General features: G+C 47.2%; 1 protein-coding gene across 1 annotated transcript in view; it reads left to right on the top strand.

The window, feature by feature from the left end:
• The first annotated feature begins 1,223 nt into the window (after nt 1–1,223).
• LOC142302118 (acyl-coenzyme A amino acid N-acyltransferase 1-like) overlaps nt 1,224–21,687 on the top strand; it is a 34,018-nt gene continuing 13,554 nt past the window's right edge. Inside the window, exons 1-3 of the mRNA XM_075343207.1 lie at nt 1,224–1,296; nt 2,394–2,871; nt 5,912–6,114. Of these exons, the coding sequence (XP_075199322.1) occupies nt 2,412–2,871; nt 5,912–6,114 (663 nt within the window). The 5' untranslated portion in view covers nt 1,224–1,296; nt 2,394–2,411. The remainder of the gene's footprint in view (nt 1,297–2,393; nt 2,872–5,911; nt 6,115–21,687) is intronic.

Below are 21,687 nucleotides of genomic sequence, written 5' to 3' on the forward strand. Positions count from 1 at the left end.
ACTTAAAACACATACACGTACATCCCCTTAAAGCGCCAGCCTCCCTTCAGATCGAAGTGGACCACGGGGCCCCTGGGTCCAGAGACGCTCGAGCCACCACCCGGCGAGTCCGGACCCAAGCGGCTCGGTTGCAGCCGAGCGCGGGGCGGTACACATGGACCATACCTCCCTGCTCTTTTAACGCCCTATGGGGAGGAGGATAATTGATGCTATTGTGCCACTGTGCCCCTGGAAGGATTTTTAATGTCCAGGCTATAAAATGGGGGGGGGGCGTATGTCTTGTGGGTAGTGCCAGGATTCTGTGACCAAGAGTCCTTTACCGGTTACTGTAGAATGTAGAGGGGGGTCAATTGATGCTATTGTACCACTATATCCCTGGAAGGATTATTAATGTCAAAACTACTACATAGGTTTGGTTTCCAAGTTGTTTCTTGTCTGTACTAGCAGGGTTATGGGAGCACCAGCCCTACACCTGTCTCTCATTCACCTCTATATTTCTTCTGTCAATAGCATTGGAAACTAATGGCTAAGCCAAAACAGTGGTGCTGGTCTGTAAAGCATATTTTTGCCGTTCTTGAAGCTTTTCAACCCCCCTAAAGGTGTTTTCTGTGCTTTACATTTGGCCTTACATTGAATCCAATGGGGTTCGGAAAGGTTTGAAGTTCGGGTCGATAAAGGTTCGCGAACGCACCCCTTGTATGGTCCGATTCCGCAAACCGAACTGCAGGGGGTTCTCTAATCTCTATCCTTGATAACAGATCAGTAGATGTGAGCCCAGCCTAAAGTGCATGTTACATTAAAGTATTACTTGTACTGGTAAAGACATAGTAGCTGACAGATGCAAACAAAGTGTACAATAAGAGAAAAACGTCAATCTATGTGGATGCGATAGCCTGCAATAAGTTGCCTGGAGTGTGCGTCCCTGCGTCCCAACGTGCGTCTCGCCCTACTTCCTCAGGCTGACTGCCTGCAGAGTTTATATAACCTGCAAACAGATGAGACTTTCTAATGCTCACTTTTGACACAAGATAAACACAGGCAAGGTTTTAATCTAAAAAAGATCACAAGGCAGTTTATGATCTTTAGCCTTAAGCTGCTACTTAAATCATAAGACTCAATACCATGAAGACATTTTTGTTTATATTTCCCATCCCTCCATTAGCATTTTAGAATGAAGTCACCTGTATTACAGTCAAGCAAAGTCATCAGTTGCCTGCCGACTCACTTCACAAGTCTCCATCTGCTAAGGACACTGCACCATAATTGGACAAAACCTTCAGGTTCCCCATCCAAGATGCAAGTATCAATCTATTCTTCTTTTTCAGTAGCTTTGCACCTATTATGACCTCGCAATCAATACATCATGAAAATGCAGCTCACATCTGCGTCAGGGTCTCTATTCAGGGACTTTTTCACAGCTTCATGTTGGGCAGATAACACTCCATTTGGCGTTATGGTGGATGTCATATCCCCCTAATAAATCAGTTGGGTCTATTGCTAGTATCCAATGGGCTTCAGATCTGGCACGGCCATGTATCATATGTATGGAAACCACAACGCCCATGCTAATACAACAGAATATGTTAACCCGTGTATATTTTGATCTATGGTGAAAAAGGTTAATTATGATACCCATTGTCCATGGTGGTCTAGGATGGTATAGCATTCTTTAGTGTAATAGGATATGGTTTAGGATGGTGAAGGAGTTAGTGGTGTGCTACTTTTTGCATTGCTTCTTTTAAAATTGGCTGTGTGCAACCCCCACAAGGGGAAGCTATCACAGATGATCATAGATAAAGAAAGAGTTTGTCGAAGCTCTTAAAATGGGGAGTTGTTGAGACCCAAGACAGATGTCGATAGCTGTAGATTAGAAGACCCACATTGGAGGCCAACTCTAATCTAAGCCCTAGCTTTGGTGCCACCATACAGTGCCATGTAAAGATGTTCTTCCTGTCTGCAGAAGCACATGGCATCATTGCCATGACATCTAACGATGCTGCTACTCTGTGACGCAAGCACAAATTATAGAGTACTCCTCGGTACATGGGTCAGGATTACCGTTACCACTTTATTTTTACAAATTTTTTTTCAAGTCGACTCTTTTTAAAATTTTTGCCTAAATTGTGCAAAAAGAAACCCTGCCTGCTAAGTTTTCCTTTGTTCTTAGACACCCTAATAATCATAATACATTGAGTGCTGGTGAAATGACTGTATGGCTGTCTGAACTCCTGTCAAGAGACAGCATGGCTAGTATTTTCTTGCTCCTCATAAGCACACAGTGGTATTTTGGTTGACTGTATGAAGTGTTGTATGTGAAAACTCAGGACAATAAATACTTTACTTAAATACATTAATATTAAATGTGTCTTCTTGACCCTTGCTTCCCATTTAAGACTCCTTGATCTTCAGATATGGTTGGTCTATCCGTCTCTCCTGAGATCTCCTTGGCGGATGAACCTGTGAAGATCCAAGCTTGGGGCCTTCCCCCCGACCTGGTAATCACTCTAGGAGCATGGCTGAAGGATGAAAAAGGTCATATATTTCACTCCAGAGCTTTCTACAAGACAGACATGGAAGGGAAGGTTGATTTGGAGAAATCTCCCGCCACTGGTGGAGACTTCCATGGAGTCTGTCCAATGGGATTATTCTGGGCCCTTAAACCAACAACCCCATTTAAAAAGCTGATAAAACGTGATGTAATAGGAAGTCCTTTCTTGATTCATCTGGAGCTATATTCCTCATTGGTGTTCAAGCCCCATGAAGATGAACCTGCTGCCAGCAAGGTCATTGAAAGATGGTACGCAGCTCCCGGAGTCCAGAGAATATTAATAAGAGAAGGACGGGTACGAGGAGCACTTTTTCTGCCACCTGGTAGGTAAGAGTATGAAAAGAAACCCATAACAATATTAGGGCCTAATTATCAGTTTAATACAGTTACTATTAAGATTTTGGGGGGTTGTAATCCATGAGTGCTATGTAATATGTGGTCTTATAACAGGATAGGTGTTTCGGTCTGATAGAGCGCTATTGAAGTAGCTGCCAGTTTTATAGAAAAGATTAACTTTGATATGAGCTCCTGTTATTACACAACGCATTTCAGCAAATCAGTACCCTTACCTGGAGGATTTATACACATACCACTGGGGTTGTGCGGGGGCGCACAACCTCCTAAGGTAAAGCACCCTTACCTGGAGGATTTATACACATACAACTGGGGTTGTGTGGGGGCGCACAACTTCCTAAGGTGAGCAGTTCTATATTCAAACCTTAGATTCATTCCACGGGTGCTTCTCATATGCGCTATCTTTCTTTTCTAGTTATGTAATATGTGGTGTCCTTTTTGGCAAGAGTAGTTAATGTCCCATTAGCTCATGTTACACACCAATGTTTAGGTTCCCATGCTCTAAAGTGATGTCTTCACTAGGACCTCAATCCAAATAATGCAGGGACAAGCAACAGTAGTGTAGTGGACTGTGCCTTCGCTGTTTTATCACCATTGCGTTTAAGTGAAAGGAGATCGCTCCAGTTGGGCAGCAATGCGGCTGTGCAGGTAAAAAAGAAAATGTGAGGATGCCCTACACCACTTCTTGGGATTGTATGGGTATATGAAGCACCGACGGGGCAAGGGGATAACTGTTTACTCGTCGACGGGCCTGGTGATGTCGGGTCTGGGGATGTCATGGGTGGCCCTGCCCGGCTTCGTGGCTCCGAGGCGTACAATAAAAAGGGGATGATGAATGGAGGATAGGATAGTTTGTCTCGTGATGGCACCTGCGGTAAGCGGCCAGGGATTAGCTGCCGCTGCTGTCGCTGTCCTCCGGGGCGGATGGTTGTAGCAGCTAAGATGGTTCTGCTCCCCAGAGGTGGAGTGGGACCCAGGGAGGATGATGAGAAAAGTAATGGCCGCTGGCGCTGAAAGCGCGGGGCGCCGGAGCCAGCAAGGACAGGCGGACACAGTCTGTGTGGTTTCAAGGTTTCTTTACTCACAGTCCCGGCTGCCACTCCTGGAGTACCAGTCTCCACCGTGCTGGGCCCCAGTCGATCATGAGCAATTCGAAGGTCACCACCGGTGTTCCCACTGTGAGTCCTTTCTGGTCGGGGTCCCTCCAATCCTGGTGTATGTGGAATGTGGAACGGGCTGCAGGTGTTTCTTACACTCTCCGCAGACCCTGGAATCCCATGTAGCTGTAGAGAACCCGGGCTGAGCTACCTGTTCCAAGCCGCGGGTCCTATGGTACTCTCAGAAGTGTAAGGTAAAAGAAGATTGGACCGAGGTCCCAACTGTGTTCCTCACCCCAAGCTGTGCCTGGGGTTGACTCCCTAAGTGTGAGAATACTCCTTCCTTTTTCCCCAAGTGGTGCCCGTCCCCCAGGTGGTTGTCCTAGTGACCAGGAAAGTCCCATGCTTCATGATGGCCACCCCCCTATCTACCCCAGGCCATTCTCCCAGTGGGGAAGCACCTAACTGTGTGTGGTTTGTGAATGTGAGAAACACCAGCGATTAACCTCTCCTTACCCGGGATGAGTACTGCACCTTAAGTGAGTTGCAGTACCCTGTGGCAACTGAAGCCTCAGGGGCAACATAGATACAGAAATTGTACCCCTGATGAACCTAAACTGATGTCATAACCTATTGATATACAACTACTTTAAAACATGGGAAGATTTAGTTAAAACTATGTTAATGCTGCTGTGACCACAGGATTTTACAAGACACCTGTCATGCCCATTTCCAATGTTTTCAACCTCTCGCTAAATCTTCACAAGTCTGTGACATCCTCACTTCTATACATGACCTCTTACTCTGCCCAAACAGACCAGTCTCTCACTGCCCATATAGGAAGAGTGCTGGTCTGACCAATATTCGTTCACCCTTTACTCTCCCAGCTTTTCTAAAGCACCACTCCAGCATTTTTTTTCAGTGCTGGGTTTGTGCTTTACGTCTAAGTCCACTGCCCTCAGTCTTATAATCACCCTCCAGCATTTTTACCTTTTTTCAGTGTCGCTCAAGTCCTGCTGCGCCATTTTACAACAGTAAATTTCGACTTGCTGGAAACAGAAGTTACTTCACAAGTTCTCACTGCAAGTCTATGAGAGCAAGAACGAGGCTCTCATAGACTTGTATTGAGTTATGACCCCTTGTGCGGCCCAGTAGTGCTGTCGGCAGGTCACAAATCACAGGAGACTGACGGGAGCAACGCTGATTACTGATAAAGTGAGGGTAAGTATAAGACAGGGGGCAAGGGTCTTAAATTTAAAGCACCACTCTAGGGCTGAAATAAAATAAAAACAAAAACACTGGAATGGTGCTTTAAATGGAGGGTCCTAGCAGTGAGTATCTCTAGAAAGCATGGAAGAAGCAATATTTCCACCTCCTTTTTCCCACAGTGGGGAAAGTGGGAGTGATTACTTGAAAATCCTCCTGATGTATGGAGCGCACCACTACCTGTCTCCTCTGTGGAATACAATAAAAATTAAACTCCAAGTACACATCCCACCTCTTGGGATATTCCTCTTGCAAAAAAAAACCGTTCAGATGACTTCACTGGGGTCCCCCACCACCTTCATATTACAGGCAAGACCGCTACTCCTCAGATAAAGATTTGGAAGGTGACTGTCAGCTCCGGAGCTGCCCACTAATTGGTGAGTCTACAATATGACCTACCTACACTGCACCCACTCAGTCTCCTGCTCCCCTACTGTCTTAATACGTCATTCCAAACTTTAGGATCTGCCTTTTCTTTTACCTTCCTAACATGATGTGGACTCCCGAAACACAGATATAAAACATGCTTGGTGGCGAGAACAATTTTCAATACATTTTTTAATAGATTTAAATAAATGGAAGTCCCTCTAATTGGCCTTCAATATGGTTGAAATCTATTTTTGTTTCTATTTTGTATTCTCTTCAGGTGAAGGACCCTTTCCAGGAGTTATTGACATGTATGGAGGTAATGGTGGCCTTTTAGAGTATCGTAGTAGCCTCCTGGCCAGCCGTGGTTTTGCCTCTCTTGCTCTGGCTTATTTTGCTTATGATGATTTGCCTATTTTGCTTGGTGAAATGGATTTAAAATATTTTGAAGAAGCCGCTCAGATTCTATGTGATCATCCAAAAGTAAGTTAGAATTTTTAATAGGAACATGTTAGCAAGTGTTAAGCGTTAAGGAGTCCATCGAATAGTTGACATGTCATTTAGGCCCCTTTCACACGTCAGTGATTCTGGTACGTTTGTGCCTTTTTTTGAACGTACCAGAATCACTGACATACGCAGACCCATTATAATCAATTGGTCTGCTCACACATCAGTGATTTTTCACTGAACGTGTCTCCGTGCAGCGTACATCCGTGGCCGTGATTCTGCACGGAGACAAGTCAGTTTTTTTATGGCATCACTGATGACCCACGGATCACACTATGGTGTGATCTGTGTGTGATCAGTGAAACACGTACCATAAAATCACGGACATATTAAATATTTTTAATTTACCTTGCCTGCGATTCGCTGTGCCTGCTCCGCTCTCGGCAGCTCCTGCCTGGCTCATGAATATTCATGAGAGCAGGAACTGCCGACCAGGAAGTAGCTGCTGAGAGCGTTGGGCGGACGCTGGAGAGCTGGAGACTTCAGCACCATGGACAGCAGTAATGAAGGCAGGTGAGTAATGCCCATGTGCAATCACGGGATCACGGATTGCACATGGACAACCCACGTGTGCCGTGAATCACGGAACACGGTGGGACATGTGCGTGTTTTACACGTCAGTGAAGAACGTCAGTGTTTTTCACTGACATGTGAAACAGGCCTAAAGGGGTATTTCTAATGATGAGCAAGCAGTTTCTCAATCGAGCATCGGGGTACTCAGGTACTTGCAGAGCTCGGATAAGTATAGCGGGTGCTCTGATGTTTTGTCCGTGAAACAACGACCACAATGCACATGCATGCTTCTCTGCATAATGGGTGCAGGCACCCCAAGGAAACCCATTTTCAATTCTCTGAATGGCTCTCACTGGGCTTAAAGTAACATTTTTGGATGTGGTGTGTGAAGAGAAAAAAAAAAACCTGTCCTCTCTCCCCCGAAAATGCTTTTTTTATGGATGGCTTAATGTGAACAGAGAACCGAACTGCCCTGTCAATTACTTCCATTATACTCGTTACTTGAATTGCGCACTAACAGAGCGTTTGACCTGCTCAACTCGAGTATAGAGCACCCGAGCATTTTAGGGCTCGCCCATCTCTAGTTATTTATATATTACGATCCCAAAATAAGTAAAGTTGTCAAACACAATCAATTAGGCTGCTTTCACACATCAGTTTTTTGCAATCACTCACAATCCGGCGCTTTGCAGAAAAAATACATCCGTTATTTTTGCCGCCGGATGCGTTTTTTCCTCATAGACTTGCATTAGCGCCGGATTGTGCCGCATGTACTTGCATTTGATCCGGTTTTTGCCAGATGCAGCAAAATCGTCACTCCGGCGGCCGCAGTGTCAATAAAGGGGGGGAATGATGAGGATGGGGGTTGTAGTTGTGACGCCCCTGCGGTAACCAGGTGTCACAAAAACAAGGTAACAACAAGGTAACAGCTTGGGTCCTACATGACTGTGCCAGTCAGTACACACACACTAGCACACCAGGACCTTTATACTCACAACCATGGTGGGAGACCCCCCTTAGAGCCAGGTGATAGGGCTGGGCACTGTGAGCTAACAGGCAGCCAACTGGGAAGGGAGGGACCAGACCTGGAGGAGGAGAAAGTGACCTGGGAAGTGTGGCTAGTCAGTTGGAGAACGGAACAGAAAGAGGAAGGAGTTAGTGAGTTAGTAGGAAGGAGTGAGAGAGGAAGGAGTAAAAGGAAAGGTGTCAAGACAGACAACAGACTCTTGAGACACATTGAAAGTAGCACAGAAACTGCAAAGACCTGAGTAGAAAGATCAGCCACTCAGAGGAGAAAAGTAGCTGGAGACTGATAGAGCAAGCTCCAAGGACAGGGGTTCCTGTGGGGTGGACATCCAGGGCTCACAGTACTTTGCACGCACGTGGTGCAGATCCCAGAACAGACCAAAACTTCAAGCGATCTGTTAACTCTGCCAGGCGGGTGGGTTTCCAGGACTCATCTGTACCGCCCCGCGCTTGGCTGCTGCCGCCGAGCCGCTCGGATCCGGGCTCGGGTGTGTGTTGGTGGCTCGAGCGTCTCCGGGCCGGGGGTCACGTCGCTCTGTGAAGGGGTTGTTTTGGTGAGTGGGTGGTTGCGCGACCGGGGCCGCTATAGAGATTGTTCGTGACGCCACCCATGGGTTGTGGTGATTATTGGCACCACCGCTGCTGGTGATGGTGGGGGCTCCCGGGTGTAGTGTTGTTGAGCAGCTAGGTGTTGAACCCCCTCGGTGGGTAGAGGATGTGGGTCCCGGGGCCCGCTGGGGACAAGAGGATGCCATGGCGGGGCGGCGTAGCGCGGTGCGGTGCCAGAGGGCACTGGTGTACTCACTGTGAGGAAACACACTGGAGTCACTAGTAAACAAAAAACGGGATGGTGGTCGGTGCCCGCAGCCGGCTGCGTTGTTCCCCCTTCTCGGGTTGATGGTGTCCGTCTTTCATCTGCACCTCTGTAAGCTGTGTGACTACTATGCCTGAACACCGGTAGTCCGCTCCCTGACTTATAGATGCCGTAGGAGCCCTTTTGCCCGCAGGCGCTGGCCCATGGGATCTTGGTGCCTGGGCGGTATCTTGCTATCCCCCTCGGTAGGCTGTTGCCTTCTCTCGGGACTTGGGGTGGGAATGGACCTATAGTCCAGACCATAATCAGTTCATTTGACTTGGTCCAGTTGCTTCTGGGCCTTGTACGGGGTCTGAGTACCCTTTCCTGGTGCTCCGGTTTCGGTTTGACTCCCCGATTCGATACCAGCGGGCTTCTTCCCTGCCCCGGTACCTTGACTGATCCGCTGGTTCTACTCCCGGCCTCCTGCAGACGGCCACCACCGCCTGTCTCCTGGCCACAGGGTCCCTAGGCTCCAACCTAGGCCCTGACAGACTTCTTCTCCATTCCTCTCCCTAACTCACACTCCACTCTCCTCTCCTGTACTCTCCTCGACTCCTCAACTCCACTGTCGTGTACTCAACTGCACTGTACTCCACTGAACCGTCTGGTTTTCCCCGCCCCTGACCATCAATCCTCTTCGGTGGGCGTAGCCAAGTGCCTGACTCCACCCCCGGGTGTGGACGTCTGGTACAGATGGGGGTGACTCAGGGTTTTTGGGTGACTGCTGGTACCTTTTTGGGGGACAGGTGTAGTGTAAGGGCCTATCTGTGACCCCCTGGCTAGTCCAGGGCGTCACTCATCTGCCACCACCAACGTCCGAGGCATCAGCACTGCAGCAAAGAGGGGACCAGGAGAAATTCCCTTAAATATCCAAGCTGCTTGCGGCAGGCACTAGATACCAGAGAGGCCTCCCAGTGCTCCACAGCAGGGAGGACTGACAAATACACCAGAGTGCATCGGTGGTAGAGTGACACCAGGTTGGCTGGCACAGCTGTAAGGATACGGGCGCACCTGGGATCCAGTACGTCCCCAGGGCGCGAATGCAGTAAGTAAAAACAACCAAACTGCACTCCCTGTCTGGACTGACTTATTGCTGCACGCCTCCACGTTAACCCTTCCCCTACCCCTGAGGAAAAGCCTTACTCGTGGAGGGATCCACCATCCACGCTGCCCCCACCTATCATCCCAAGCAGGAACCTACAGCGGCGGCCCTACCATCCCTGGCCGCAAACCGTGAGTGGCGTAGTCTGACTTTTCATTATTTTATGGTCAACGGTGCCCCCGGGTCCAGGACCCCTCGAGCCACGGACCGCCCGGATCCGAGCAGCTCGGCTGCCCCGGGGCGCGACATAGTTATTTGTGACGCCACCTGTGGTGTGCGGCCAAGTCTTAAGCGGGCTTTACACGAGACGATAGATTGGGCGATATGTCGTCGGGGTCACGGTTTTCGTGATGCACATCCGGCATACCGCACGACGTCGTCTCGTGTGACACCTCCTAGCGACGTAGTATCGCTCACAAATCATGAGTCGTGTACTCGTCGCCAGGTTTCATAAAATTGTTTAATTAAAATGGCGGCGGTTGTTCATCGTTTCCGTGGCATCACACGTTGCTCCGTGTGACACCACGGGAACGATGAACAACAGCTTTACCTGCCTCCCGCGGCACCCGACGGCTTAATGGAAGGAAGGAGGTGGGCGGGATGTTTACATCCCGCTCATCTCCGCCCCTCCGCTTCTATTGGCCGCCTGCCGTGTGATGTCGCTGTGACGTCGAACGTCCCTCCCACTCCAGGAAGTGGACGTTCGTCGCCCACAGCGAGGTCGTCCGGAAGGTAAGTATGTGTGACGGGGGATAAACGAGTTTGTGTGCCATGGGCAACTAATTGCCCGTGACGCAAAAACGACGGGGGTCGGTACGATCGATTGTGCTATCGCACAATCTATCGTCTCGTGTAAAGCAGGCATTAGCCGTCGCTGCGGGAGGTCTTCTCTGGGGCGGATGATAACGCAGCTCGGATGGAATAGTTCTCCACAGGCAGAGCTCAGGCCCCAGGGACGATGTTAGGAGTAGTAGTACACTATATTAAAGGAGCGCAGGGTTGGAGGCGGTGAAGAAAGGGAGCGACACAGGGGTTGCAATCAAAGTTCTTTACTCACTGATATGTCGCTGCCTTTGGATTGCCGGTCCCCGCTGTCATGTGCTCCATCCGATCCTGAATAGTTTGGAGGTCAGATCCGGTGGGTTTCTCTGTGAGTCCTTCCTCTCTGGGCTGTGTTTTATGAGTCCCGGAGGCTTGAAGCTACGCTGGGACCAGTGTCTTTGGATTTGACTCCGTTCCTGTCCCGTATGACAGGCAGTGCAAGTCCGTTATTGGTGCCGCTATTGTGTCACGACTCCTGGCTCTATATGCTGCTGTGCCCCGGGCACTTGGTGTAGGCCAGAAAACTTGAAATCCTCTGCCCAGCGGATTCTGCTGGTGGGACGTGCAGTGCACACCAGCCTAGGGCTCTGCATCCTGTTCTCTGTACGCCCGTTCCTGAGGGAGCTATATCGTAGCTCCCTCCTCAGTGACTGTGTCCTCCACGTCTCACTTGTTCCCTGTCCGTTATGGTCTGACAACTGACTGAATGGCTGTGTGTGTGTGTGTGTGTGTGTGTGTGTCGCCTTGCTCCCTGTGTCAAGCGCCTCTCCTTGATTCCTGAACTAGTGAGCAGAAAGTCCACTACATTAGTGATGGCCACCCCCCAAGTCTCTACCCTAGCCCAATCCCAGTGAGAGGGCAACTAAACTGTGTGTTTTGGTGGATTGTGGTGGTTTTACTAGTGATGACCTCCTCCGTATCCGAGATGAATACTGCACCCCGGATGAGGTGCTGTCAAAAGAGGAGCAGCGATCCTCCTCTACAGCTGCGCCCTGGCTATGTGAGAAACAAAGCAAAGCAAGAGCAGGAGCACCGATGTTTTTTTTTAATCAAAAGTGTGAATATTTCGGTCAATATTGATTATAATTTTACACCTCCTACATAAGAATATGTAGCACCCCTGAAGCTATCAGGAGCTACAAGGAACTGCATCCTGTCAAAGATGCAGATCCTATCCCCAGGGACCCAGAAGGCCAGTTCTGATAACACCAAAACACACATATAATCCCTGTTTTTCCCTTCCCCAAGGACTGGTGACAGGCTAGGGTTGGACCCAAGGGATGGCCACCTAGGGGTGGAACCGATCCAGTCCACTAGACGACAACCAGGGAGGAGGGGTCAGGCTGTCAGTAAGTGGAAGTGAAAGGAGACGGACGTAACAGTACTGACGGGAGAGAGTAACAGTGACCTGTCAGGCTCAAATGTGTGGTTGCCGAATGAGTACAGTGGAGTACTTTCAGAACCATAGTACCGACGGGGTGCAGAGTCCTAGGTCAGGAAAATGCTCCAGGCAAACCTGATAAAATCTGCACGGTGAGGGGACCATCTAGGACCTCACTGACCATAAAGTCTGGGGCACCAACAGTGACGGGAGAACCAGAAACCGGAACAGAGCACCGACCCTACAGGGTTCAAACTACCCGCCGTACGGACTAAGACTGAAAGACTAACAGGAGGGGACCCCCAGACGCTCCTAGCCATGGGGACCCACCAACCAGAGACAGGTGCAGGAGAAAGAAGCTACCAGGTTACCAAACCGGCACTGGAACTAAGGGGACCAGTGATGACGACCAGCCTCCATCGGGTTGCAAGCATCACCATCGTGAGTAAAGAACCAGTTACACTGCAATCCCTTGTGTGGTCTACTGTCTTTCTGCACCCTTGTTACTGTTTAGGACTTAAACATCAAATACCATCATTTGTCCCCTTGTGGAGGGCCACAACATCCAGGCTGCCATTAACATCAGCCCCAGCGGTGAGAGACTGTGCAGCGGCGGCTCCATCAATATAGCCGAAACCTGCAAGTGGCATCACAACAAAACCTTTATTATTATTCCCCTGTACATAACCCCTTTTAAGTGACCTCCAGGGTCACGGAACCGGGCAACGGCCACCCAGTGAACTGTCCCAGTAAACATACATACTTTTTCTCAATTAACGTTTTATTGAGTTTTAACAAGTAAATGAAAACAATTAAACAACATAATGAAATAATGTGCTCTATGATGGTATCTACAACAACCTGCAAAAGTAAGGTAAAAGGAAGTGAGAGAGCACATCTGAAGCATAAAGAAAAGGAAAGAGAAAGAGGGAAGAAAAAGAGGTATAAGAGCAGTCTCTGACTACTTGAGGACATGTCGGTAAAGCGGGGATGAGAGAAAGGCCTCCCAGTGAAAGCATATGGTTGTCACAAAGTTTATTTATTTTCGGGAATTAGCTATCAGTGTTTCCGTACTGTGGATTACTGAGATTTCAGCAAATCATTCCTCCAAAATGGGAGGTCTACTGATCTCCAAAGTCGGTGGACCGTCTTGGCAGCTTGGAGAAGGTGTCTCAGCAAAGACTTTTTGTATATAGATTTGGACATCAGGAACATGTATAGCAGTATTGCCTCCGGGAAAGGGAGGACGGACACTCCTGTGATTTCTTTAGCTTCTTTAATTACCCCCTCCCAAAAGGCATTCAGGGTTAGACAGAACCATCATATATTTGTAATTTTCCCAACTGCCACCCCGGAACACCAAGACAAGTCTGAGACTCCTGGAAACTACTTGTGCAAGGTGTAGGGAATCCTTCACCACCTGGATATTATCTTAAAACTGGTGTCTTGGGACTTAAAGGCGAGCATTGATTTGTGAAACAGGGAAAAACATCTGTCTTGTTGCGCTTTTGTAAAGGTTTTGTGAAGTTCCGTTTCCCAAGCCTTGCAGAGAGAGGGAGGAGATTCCAAATCCATCTCTAGAAGTAGCTTATAAATAGTTGAGATCGCATGTGGTAGGCAAATAAAGAAAGATCAATTCACATCTAAGTAACTGGGGTTATACATTCAATAAAATAACGTCAGTGTAGCACCCACGGGGCAACGGATTAAATGGAGGTGTCACAGGGAGGCCCTTTCTGCCCGGTTTCGTGGCCCCGAGGTGTACAATAAAGGACAGGGTGGTGAAAGATGATGGTGGAGGTTGATTTTGTGATGCCACCTGCGGTATGCGGCCAGGGAATTAGCCGCAGCTGCTCTCGCTGTCCTCCGGGGCGGATGGTAGTAGCAGCTAAGGTGTTTCTGCTCCCCACAGGTGGAGTGGGTTCTGGGGAGAATGTAGTAATGGTGGGCACCGAAGCGCAGGGCGGCGGATACAGTTTCTGCGGGTCCCACATGTTTTACTCATAGTTCTTTAAGTAACCGATTGCCGCTTCCGAAGCACTGTCAATAATCAATATACCAACCTTTGCAAAAATATCAAAAATATTTATTCATTTTAGTGCTTAGCAAAGGGAATAGTATAAAATACATATTAAAGAAAAGTAGTAAACAATGATCAGGCTAAGGCAGAGTCATAGATGAAAAACAGATCACCAGATCATATGGGGAGTGCAGTATATCCATATCCTCACAGTAGGGGGGCCTCACAGAGTTAATAGTAGGACCAATATAACCTATTTATACATTTACACAAGTCATATACAGAGTTAGGGACATAAAAACCCTAACTAAACTAATAGGTGTAATAACATTTGGTCACTCATCACTCCGAGGGGCCAAAAAACACCCAATGGCAGGGGGGAGCCAGCCCAGGAAAAGATACACGTGGGCTGAAAACAATCCCCTCAAAGCACTCACCCATTAGTAGCCGTGACCGAGTAAAACGTGCCCCGACGCGCACGTTTCGATAACTTCTTCGGGGGGCCGTGACGTGTGAAGGTGGCCCCCCGAAGAAGTTATCGAAACGTGCGCGTGAGTGCTTTGAGGGGATTGTTTTCAGCCCACGTGTATCTTTTCCTGGGCTGGCTCCCCCCTGCCATTGGGTGTTTTTTGGCCCCTCGGAGTGATGAGTGACCAAATGTTATTACACCTATTAGTTTAGTTAGGGTTTTTATGTCCCTAACTCTGTATATGACTTGTGTAAATGTATAAATAGGTTATATTGGTCCTACTATTAACTCTGTGAGGCCCCCCTACTGTGAGGATATGGATATACTGCACTCCCCATATGATCTGGTGATCTGTTTTTCATCTATGACTCTGCCTTAGCCTGATCATTGTTTACTACTTTTCTTTAATATGTATTTTATACTATTCCCTTTGCTAAGCACTAAAATGAATAAATATTTTTGATATTTTTGCAAAGGTTGGTATATTGATTATTGACTCAATCTATGACTGCGTTACCCCTGTTCTCTTTGTGTGTGCTCATGTATTTTGGGTGCAGTCCTTATAATATGATAAGATTGGTCACACATCTTGTCCCTATCCGTTTGGTTCCGAAGCACTGTGATGGGCCCCAGCCGATCCCGAGCAATTCGAAGTCACCACCAGTGTTCCCACTGTGAGTCCTTTCTGGTAGGGGTTCCTCCTATCCCAGAGTAGGTGGAATATGGAACGGGTCACGGGTGTTTCCTGCACTCGCCGCAGACCCTGGAATCTCGTGTAACTGTAGAGAACCCAGGCTGAGCTGGATGCTCCAAGCCACCGGTCCTATGGCACTCCCAGAACTGTGAGTAGAAGAGGATTGGAACGAGGTTCTACGTGCATCTCACCCCAAGCTGTGCCCAGGGCTAACTAACTATGTGTGAAGATGCTCCTTGCCTTTTTCCCAAGTGGTGCCCACCCCCCAGGTGGGTGTCCTAGTCCCCGGAAAAGTCCCATGCTGGCCAACCCCCTTCTTACCCTAGGCCATCCCCCCAGTGGGCAGGCATCTAATTATGTGTGGCTGTGAATGTGAGAACCACCAGCAATTAACCGCTCCTTACCCGGGATGAGTACTACATCTTAAGGGAGATGCAGTACCCTGTGGCGACTGAAGCCTCAGGGGCGCCACATCAGCGCCCACAAATAACTAGTAGCATTGGAGGATTTGGAGGGGACCAAGAGAGAGGGACAGTAAATAGGCACCTCGAAACCCTAGAGGCTAGCTTGAGGTAGTGAGATCAGGTTAGTCCTTTTCGCATCTGGAATTGGATCTTTTTTATCATTCTGTCGACCCTCCCTGGGAAGGAAGCTTCTGAGATGGAGGGAAGGAGAGCTAGACATGGAGACTCTGGTTTGTCCCTAGGAACCTGGGGGTCCGAGGAGTATGGTAGGCCAAGTAGGTAAGGAAATTTTCGGTAAGCCCAGACCGGATAAGGAAGCTGGTAAGTCCACCAGAGAATGCAGAATAAAGGATTGCGAGCCTTTTCGCACAGTTAAGGAGAAAGGAAATCCTCAGCCAAAATTAATACCTTCATCTCATAAAAGATCCAATAAAGGCCTGAGTGTTTATCTTTGGGCCAGGGTATAATGAGAAAGATCCAGCATAATTCTGGTCGGCTGATCATTGTATGAGAGGTTCTGTTTCTTGCGGGCTGCTTGCAAAATGACATCTTTTAGTGCAAAAAAATGGACTCGACAGATTATAATTGTTGAGCGAGGATTATCTGGGTCCAGAAGGTGTAGAGCTCTGTGGGCCCTGTCAAATTCAATGTGAGTGCCAAGTGGACGGTCCAAGAAGCCGTTGACAGGTTATAACTCTGGAACGCTTCAACGGATGCCAGTGATTCTGAGACTATTTTTTCATGACATATTGTGCTTCATGACAGTGGAAAATTTAAGACAATATCTTTTTTGCTTATTTGTAAAAATAGCGAAAATTTAGAGAAAAGTTTGAAAATTTCACAATTTCCAAACTTTGAATTTATATGCCATTGAATCCGAAAGTTCTGTCACACAAAATAGTTAATAAATAACATTCCCCACATGTCTACTTTACATCAGTGCAATTTTTGAAACATAATTGTTTTTTCTTAGGAAGTTAGAAGGGTTCAAAGTTTATCAGTAATTTCTAATTTTTTCAACAAATTTTACAAAATCATTTTTTTATGGACCACATCATACCCAAAAGTGACCCCATTCTGAAAACTGCACCCTTCAAATTGCTCAAAACCACATCCAAGTAGTTTATTAACCCTTTAGATGTTTCACAGGAACTAAAGCAATGTGGAAGAAAAAAATGAAAATTTTACTTTATCCCACAAATATGTTACTTTAGACCCAAATGTAGCATTTCTACAAGGGTAAGAAGAGAAAATGCACCATGCAATTTATTGTGCCATTTCTCCTGAGTATGCTGATGATACCTCACATATGGTGGAAATCTACTGTTTGGGCACACGGCAGGGCTCGGAAGGGAAAGTGTGCCATTTGAATTCTTGAATGCAAAATTAGCTGGAATCACTAGTGGACATTATGTCACATTTAGAGAGCGCCTGACTTACCTAAACAGTGGAGCTCCCCCACAAGTGACCTCATTTTGGAAACTAGACCCCTCAGGGAATATATCTAGACAGTTATTGAGCACCTTGAAACCCCAGGTGCTTCACAGAATTTTATAACGTTCTGCCGTGAAAATGAAAAAAATATATTTTTAATCACAATAATGCTGCTTTAACCTCATATTTTTCTTTGTCACAATGGTAACTGGAGATAGTGGACCATACAATTTGTTGTGCAATTTCTTCTGAGTTCACCACTACTCCATATGTGGTCAAAAACTACTTTTGAGGCCACCTTCACACGTCCGTGAAAAAAACGATCTGTTTTTTCACGTACGTGTTAAAAGGGTGGTTTGCTCCCCGTGTGCCGTGTTTGTGGCACATTCCTGTTCACCGTGTGTTATACCTAATAACACACGGAGAACGGAAAGCCCCACCTACCTGCATCATCCGGCGCTGTTTGTGGTGCTGAATGACAGCGTCTGGCACAGGCCACGCCCCGCTGACGCTGCTTCCGGCCCCCAGTGAAGAAGACGCGTTGTTCAAAATCACTGGGGGATGGATGCAGGTGACAGCCGCGGCAGAGACTGCAGGACTCGTGGAGGTATGTGTTTTTTTATTTTTTACAATTCCACGTGCACCCGCATCCACACTACTTCCGTGTGGTACGTGTGCAGGACCGTGCTGCCGGAGAAACACTGACATGCATCCGTGTGGAGCACACGGCACATGTCTGCTCCACACGGAGGCACGGGCCACTGGCAGAAAACGTGCGTGCACATATACCCATTGATTTTAATGGGTATACATGTGCCCGTGTCTCCGGTACATACGGACACAGACCTAGCACGTACCAGAGACACGAATGTGTGAAGGGGGCCTGAGGCACAGTGCAAAGTGAGAAAAGGAAAGAGTGCCATATTTGAGTTCAAATTTAGTTAGAATGGTTTTTAGGTGTCATGTCACATTGGTAGAGTCCCTGAGGTGCCAGAACAGCAGAAACCCCCACAAGTGACCACATTTTACAAACTGCACCTTTCAATGAATTAATCCAGTGGTGCAGTGAGAATATTGACACCACAGGTGTCACAAAATGTTATACAATAGGGCGGTGAAGAAAAAATAAATATATTTTTACCACTAAAATATTGTTTTAACCTCAGATTTCCAATTTTCACAAGGAGATAGGTAAAAAAAAACCAACAACAAATAATATGTTCCACAACTTCTCCTGAACGTGGCAATACCCCACATGTGACTGTTTGGCCAGACTACAGATCTCGGGAGGAAAGGAGCACCATTTGATTTTTGGAGTACAGATTTTCCTAGAATAGTTTGTGGATTCCATTTGCAGAGCCTGTAAGTGACAGAACAACAAAAACAAATTCAAGTGAACAAATTTTGGACGTTATGACCCTCTGGGAATTCATCTATGGGTGTAGTGATGATTTTGTCTCTGAAAAACACCAATGAGTCAAACGCAGTGAATTTTGCAAAATTAAAAATTGCAAATAAGCCCTTGTCATGCTTAGTACATTGTAGTGCCCCTATATTGTGCCCACCTCATGCTTCTGGAAACCTGCACCCTATAAATTAAGCCGATTTTCCTCACTATAAGGCCCGTTTCACACGTCAGTGAAAAACACAGACGTTTTTCACTGGCGTGTAAAACACGCACATGTCCCTGCGTGTGCCGAAAATCACGGCACACGTGGGTTGTCTAAGTGCAATCCGGGCTCCGTTCTCCGTGGCCCGTGATTGCACTTAGAAATCAACTCACCTGCGCCCGCTCCCGCTCTCCATGGTGCTGAATCCTCCCGCGGTGCAGCATCCGGCCGGCGGTGACCCCTGCAGCAGCTGCCTCCGGGTCGGCTGTGTCGCGCATAATGAATATGCGCGACAGTAATCAGCCGGCTTAGAAGCAGCAGGCTGCACGGGCTGCAGAGGACATCGCTGGACGCCGGGTGAGTTAAAATGTTTATTATTTTAAATGCACGTTTTTTTCTGGCACGTGTTTCACGGACCACACAACTGCGTGGTCCGTGGAACATCAGTGATGCCAGAAAAAAATGGACATGTCTCCGTGCGGCAATCACGCACACGCGGGTACGCTGCACGGAGACACGTGCAGTGAAAAATCACTGACGTGTGAGTAGACCCATTCATTACAATGGGTCTGCGTATGTCAGTGATTCTGGTACGTTTAAAAAAAAGCACAAACGTACCAGAATCACTGACGTGTGAAAGGGGCCTTACAATGCCAAAAATGTGGATGTTAAGTGTGGTTTAGGCAAATTGTGGGAGGGGGCATTTGGATTTGGGAGCACAGATTTTGCTGGATTTCTTTTTAGTGGGAGCCATAGTGTTTGTGTTACTAGTAATGTGGAAGCCCCTATATTTCCATTAACTGATAGACCTGAGTGGGATATTTTTGTGGAGTTTAGTTGAATGCTATTTGATGGCAATTTGGGTACAGAACATTTTGGATCAGTTCACATTTATCCTGTGCTCTATGTTGAGCACTTACATCGGGCTTTCCATCAATGTGTCCAAAATATGTGATTCAGGTGAAAATTCCGATGTATCCATTCACCAATGAGGCAGCAGCGTTACTGCGGACTCTGTTTGGTCTCTCCTCAGCGGTGTCCATCTTTTCAAAGATGAACAATGCTGTTGATGACCGCACTTTTGTGCACACGTAAAATGATGCCTAAAAAGATGGACACCGCCGGACCACAAAGTTACTCCCTCTGCCTCAATACAGGGAATTTTCTTTTTGGAATTTTGTCTGAATCATGTTTTTCAGAGATTTACACGTAATACTCAGTGAAAGCGCTTAGTGTAGAGTGCAGGATAGATATGAGCCGCGCCATACTGAGATCTTTGGGATACAGAATAAAGAAATCAACAGCAGTTGCAAAACTGGCTTTATTTATTTAATTTTTTATGCCGTTTATCGTGCAGTACAAATGATTAAGCGCCTTTATTACTCAGGTCAGAGCGATATCACATTTATATAGTTTTTTTTATGTTTTGCCGCTATTACACCATAAAAGCAAATTTATAGAAAAAAAAATGTTTTTGCATTGCTGTATTCTGATAGCTATAACTGTTTATTTTTTCGCTAATGGAGCTGTATGGCAGTTTGATTTTTTGCAGTATAAGTGACACTTTGCACGCTGTGACATCGCAGGCCGATGCTGCGATGCCGAGCGCGATAGTCCCCGCTCCCGTCGCAGCTGTGATATCCTTGTGATAACTGCCGTAGCGAACATTATCGGTACAGCAGCTTCACATGGACTCACCTGTCCTGCGACCGTCGCTCTGGACGGCGACCCGCCTCCTTATTAAGGGGGCGGATCAAATGGCGTCACTGCGACGTCACACGGCAGGCGGCCACTAGGAGCGGAGGGGCGGAGATGAGCGGGATGTAAACATCCCGCCCACCTCCTTCCTTCCGCATATCCTACGGAAGCCGCAGTGACGCCGGTAGGAGATGTTCCTCGCTCCTGCGGCTTCACACACAGCGATGTGTGCTGCCACAGGAACGAGGAACAACATCGGACCGTCGCGTCAGCGTAATCATGGATTACGCCGACGCTGCACCGATGATACGATTACGACGCTTTTGCGCTTGTTAATCGTATCATCGAGCCTTTACACACTACGATGTCGCATGCGATGCCGGAAGTACGTCATTTTCAATTTGACCCCACCGACATCGCACCTGCGATGTCATAGTGTGCAAAGCCCGCCTTAGATCATGTTTTCAATGGTACCATTTTTATTTATATATTATTTTCTGATTGTGCTTTATTCCACTTTTTTTCATCTGTATGATGAAAACACATGGTTTTTGATATTTATTTTTACCATGGCAATAGCAAATATGTGTACTTTTTTGTGGGTGGGTTTTTTCACATAAATTTACTTATTTATTGGAACAATTTTGTTTTTGTTCTATACTTTCAGATTATTTTTATTATATTTTTAACAATTTTTATTTTTAAACTTTTTTACTTAGTATTCCTGGACACTGACTTTTACTTGTCTGTTTTCTTATATAATCCACTGCAATGCTCGATAATTACAGTGGATTATATTGTGTGACAGTGCTGCACTGGCAGCATGACACTTTGCCTCATACACCATGCATTTGGCATGGTGTGTGACGTTCTCCATAGCAGGGTGACTCAAGGATTGCAATGGTGACTACCCAGGGATGCCATGGCAGCAACTGAGTCCCTGTGATCCCATTACGGGGATCCAATCGCTCGGGAGAGGAGTACGATCCTCTCCCTACCACCTGCATGCTGCAATCACAATTGAGGGTTAAACTGACGGGAGTGGTATGGCACTACTACTGGCAGTAGAACCGGATCATGGCTACAAGATAAACCGCAGACTCGGCGGTGATTGCGTGGGTACAGCACCACAACCCCAGTGATCACCATGACATACTGGGTATATCATTAGAGTTGAGCGATGTTCGAAGTTCACCAATTTCATGTTCGAGTGATCTTGGGGGGTGCTCAAGACCAAACTCGAGCTTTTTGCTAAAAGCTCGACAGTTCGAGTTACGTTCGAGATCGGTTCGATCACCAAAAAGCCTAGCTAGTTACTAGCTGGCTTTTCACTGTAATAGTGTGAGTCACTGTGATTCATGCTATTATCAAATTTCAGGGTATAGTGTTTGGGGGGGGCGTAGTTTAGATCTGTGCTGCTGCTGAGTGCTGATAGAATGCCGATCGCAATTTTTTTTTTC

Source organism: Anomaloglossus baeobatrachus, chromosome 1 (genome assembly GCF_048569485.1).
Source record: "Anomaloglossus baeobatrachus isolate aAnoBae1 chromosome 1, aAnoBae1.hap1, whole genome shotgun sequence".
Taxonomy (NCBI): Eukaryota; Metazoa; Chordata; class Amphibia; order Anura; family Aromobatidae; genus Anomaloglossus; species Anomaloglossus baeobatrachus.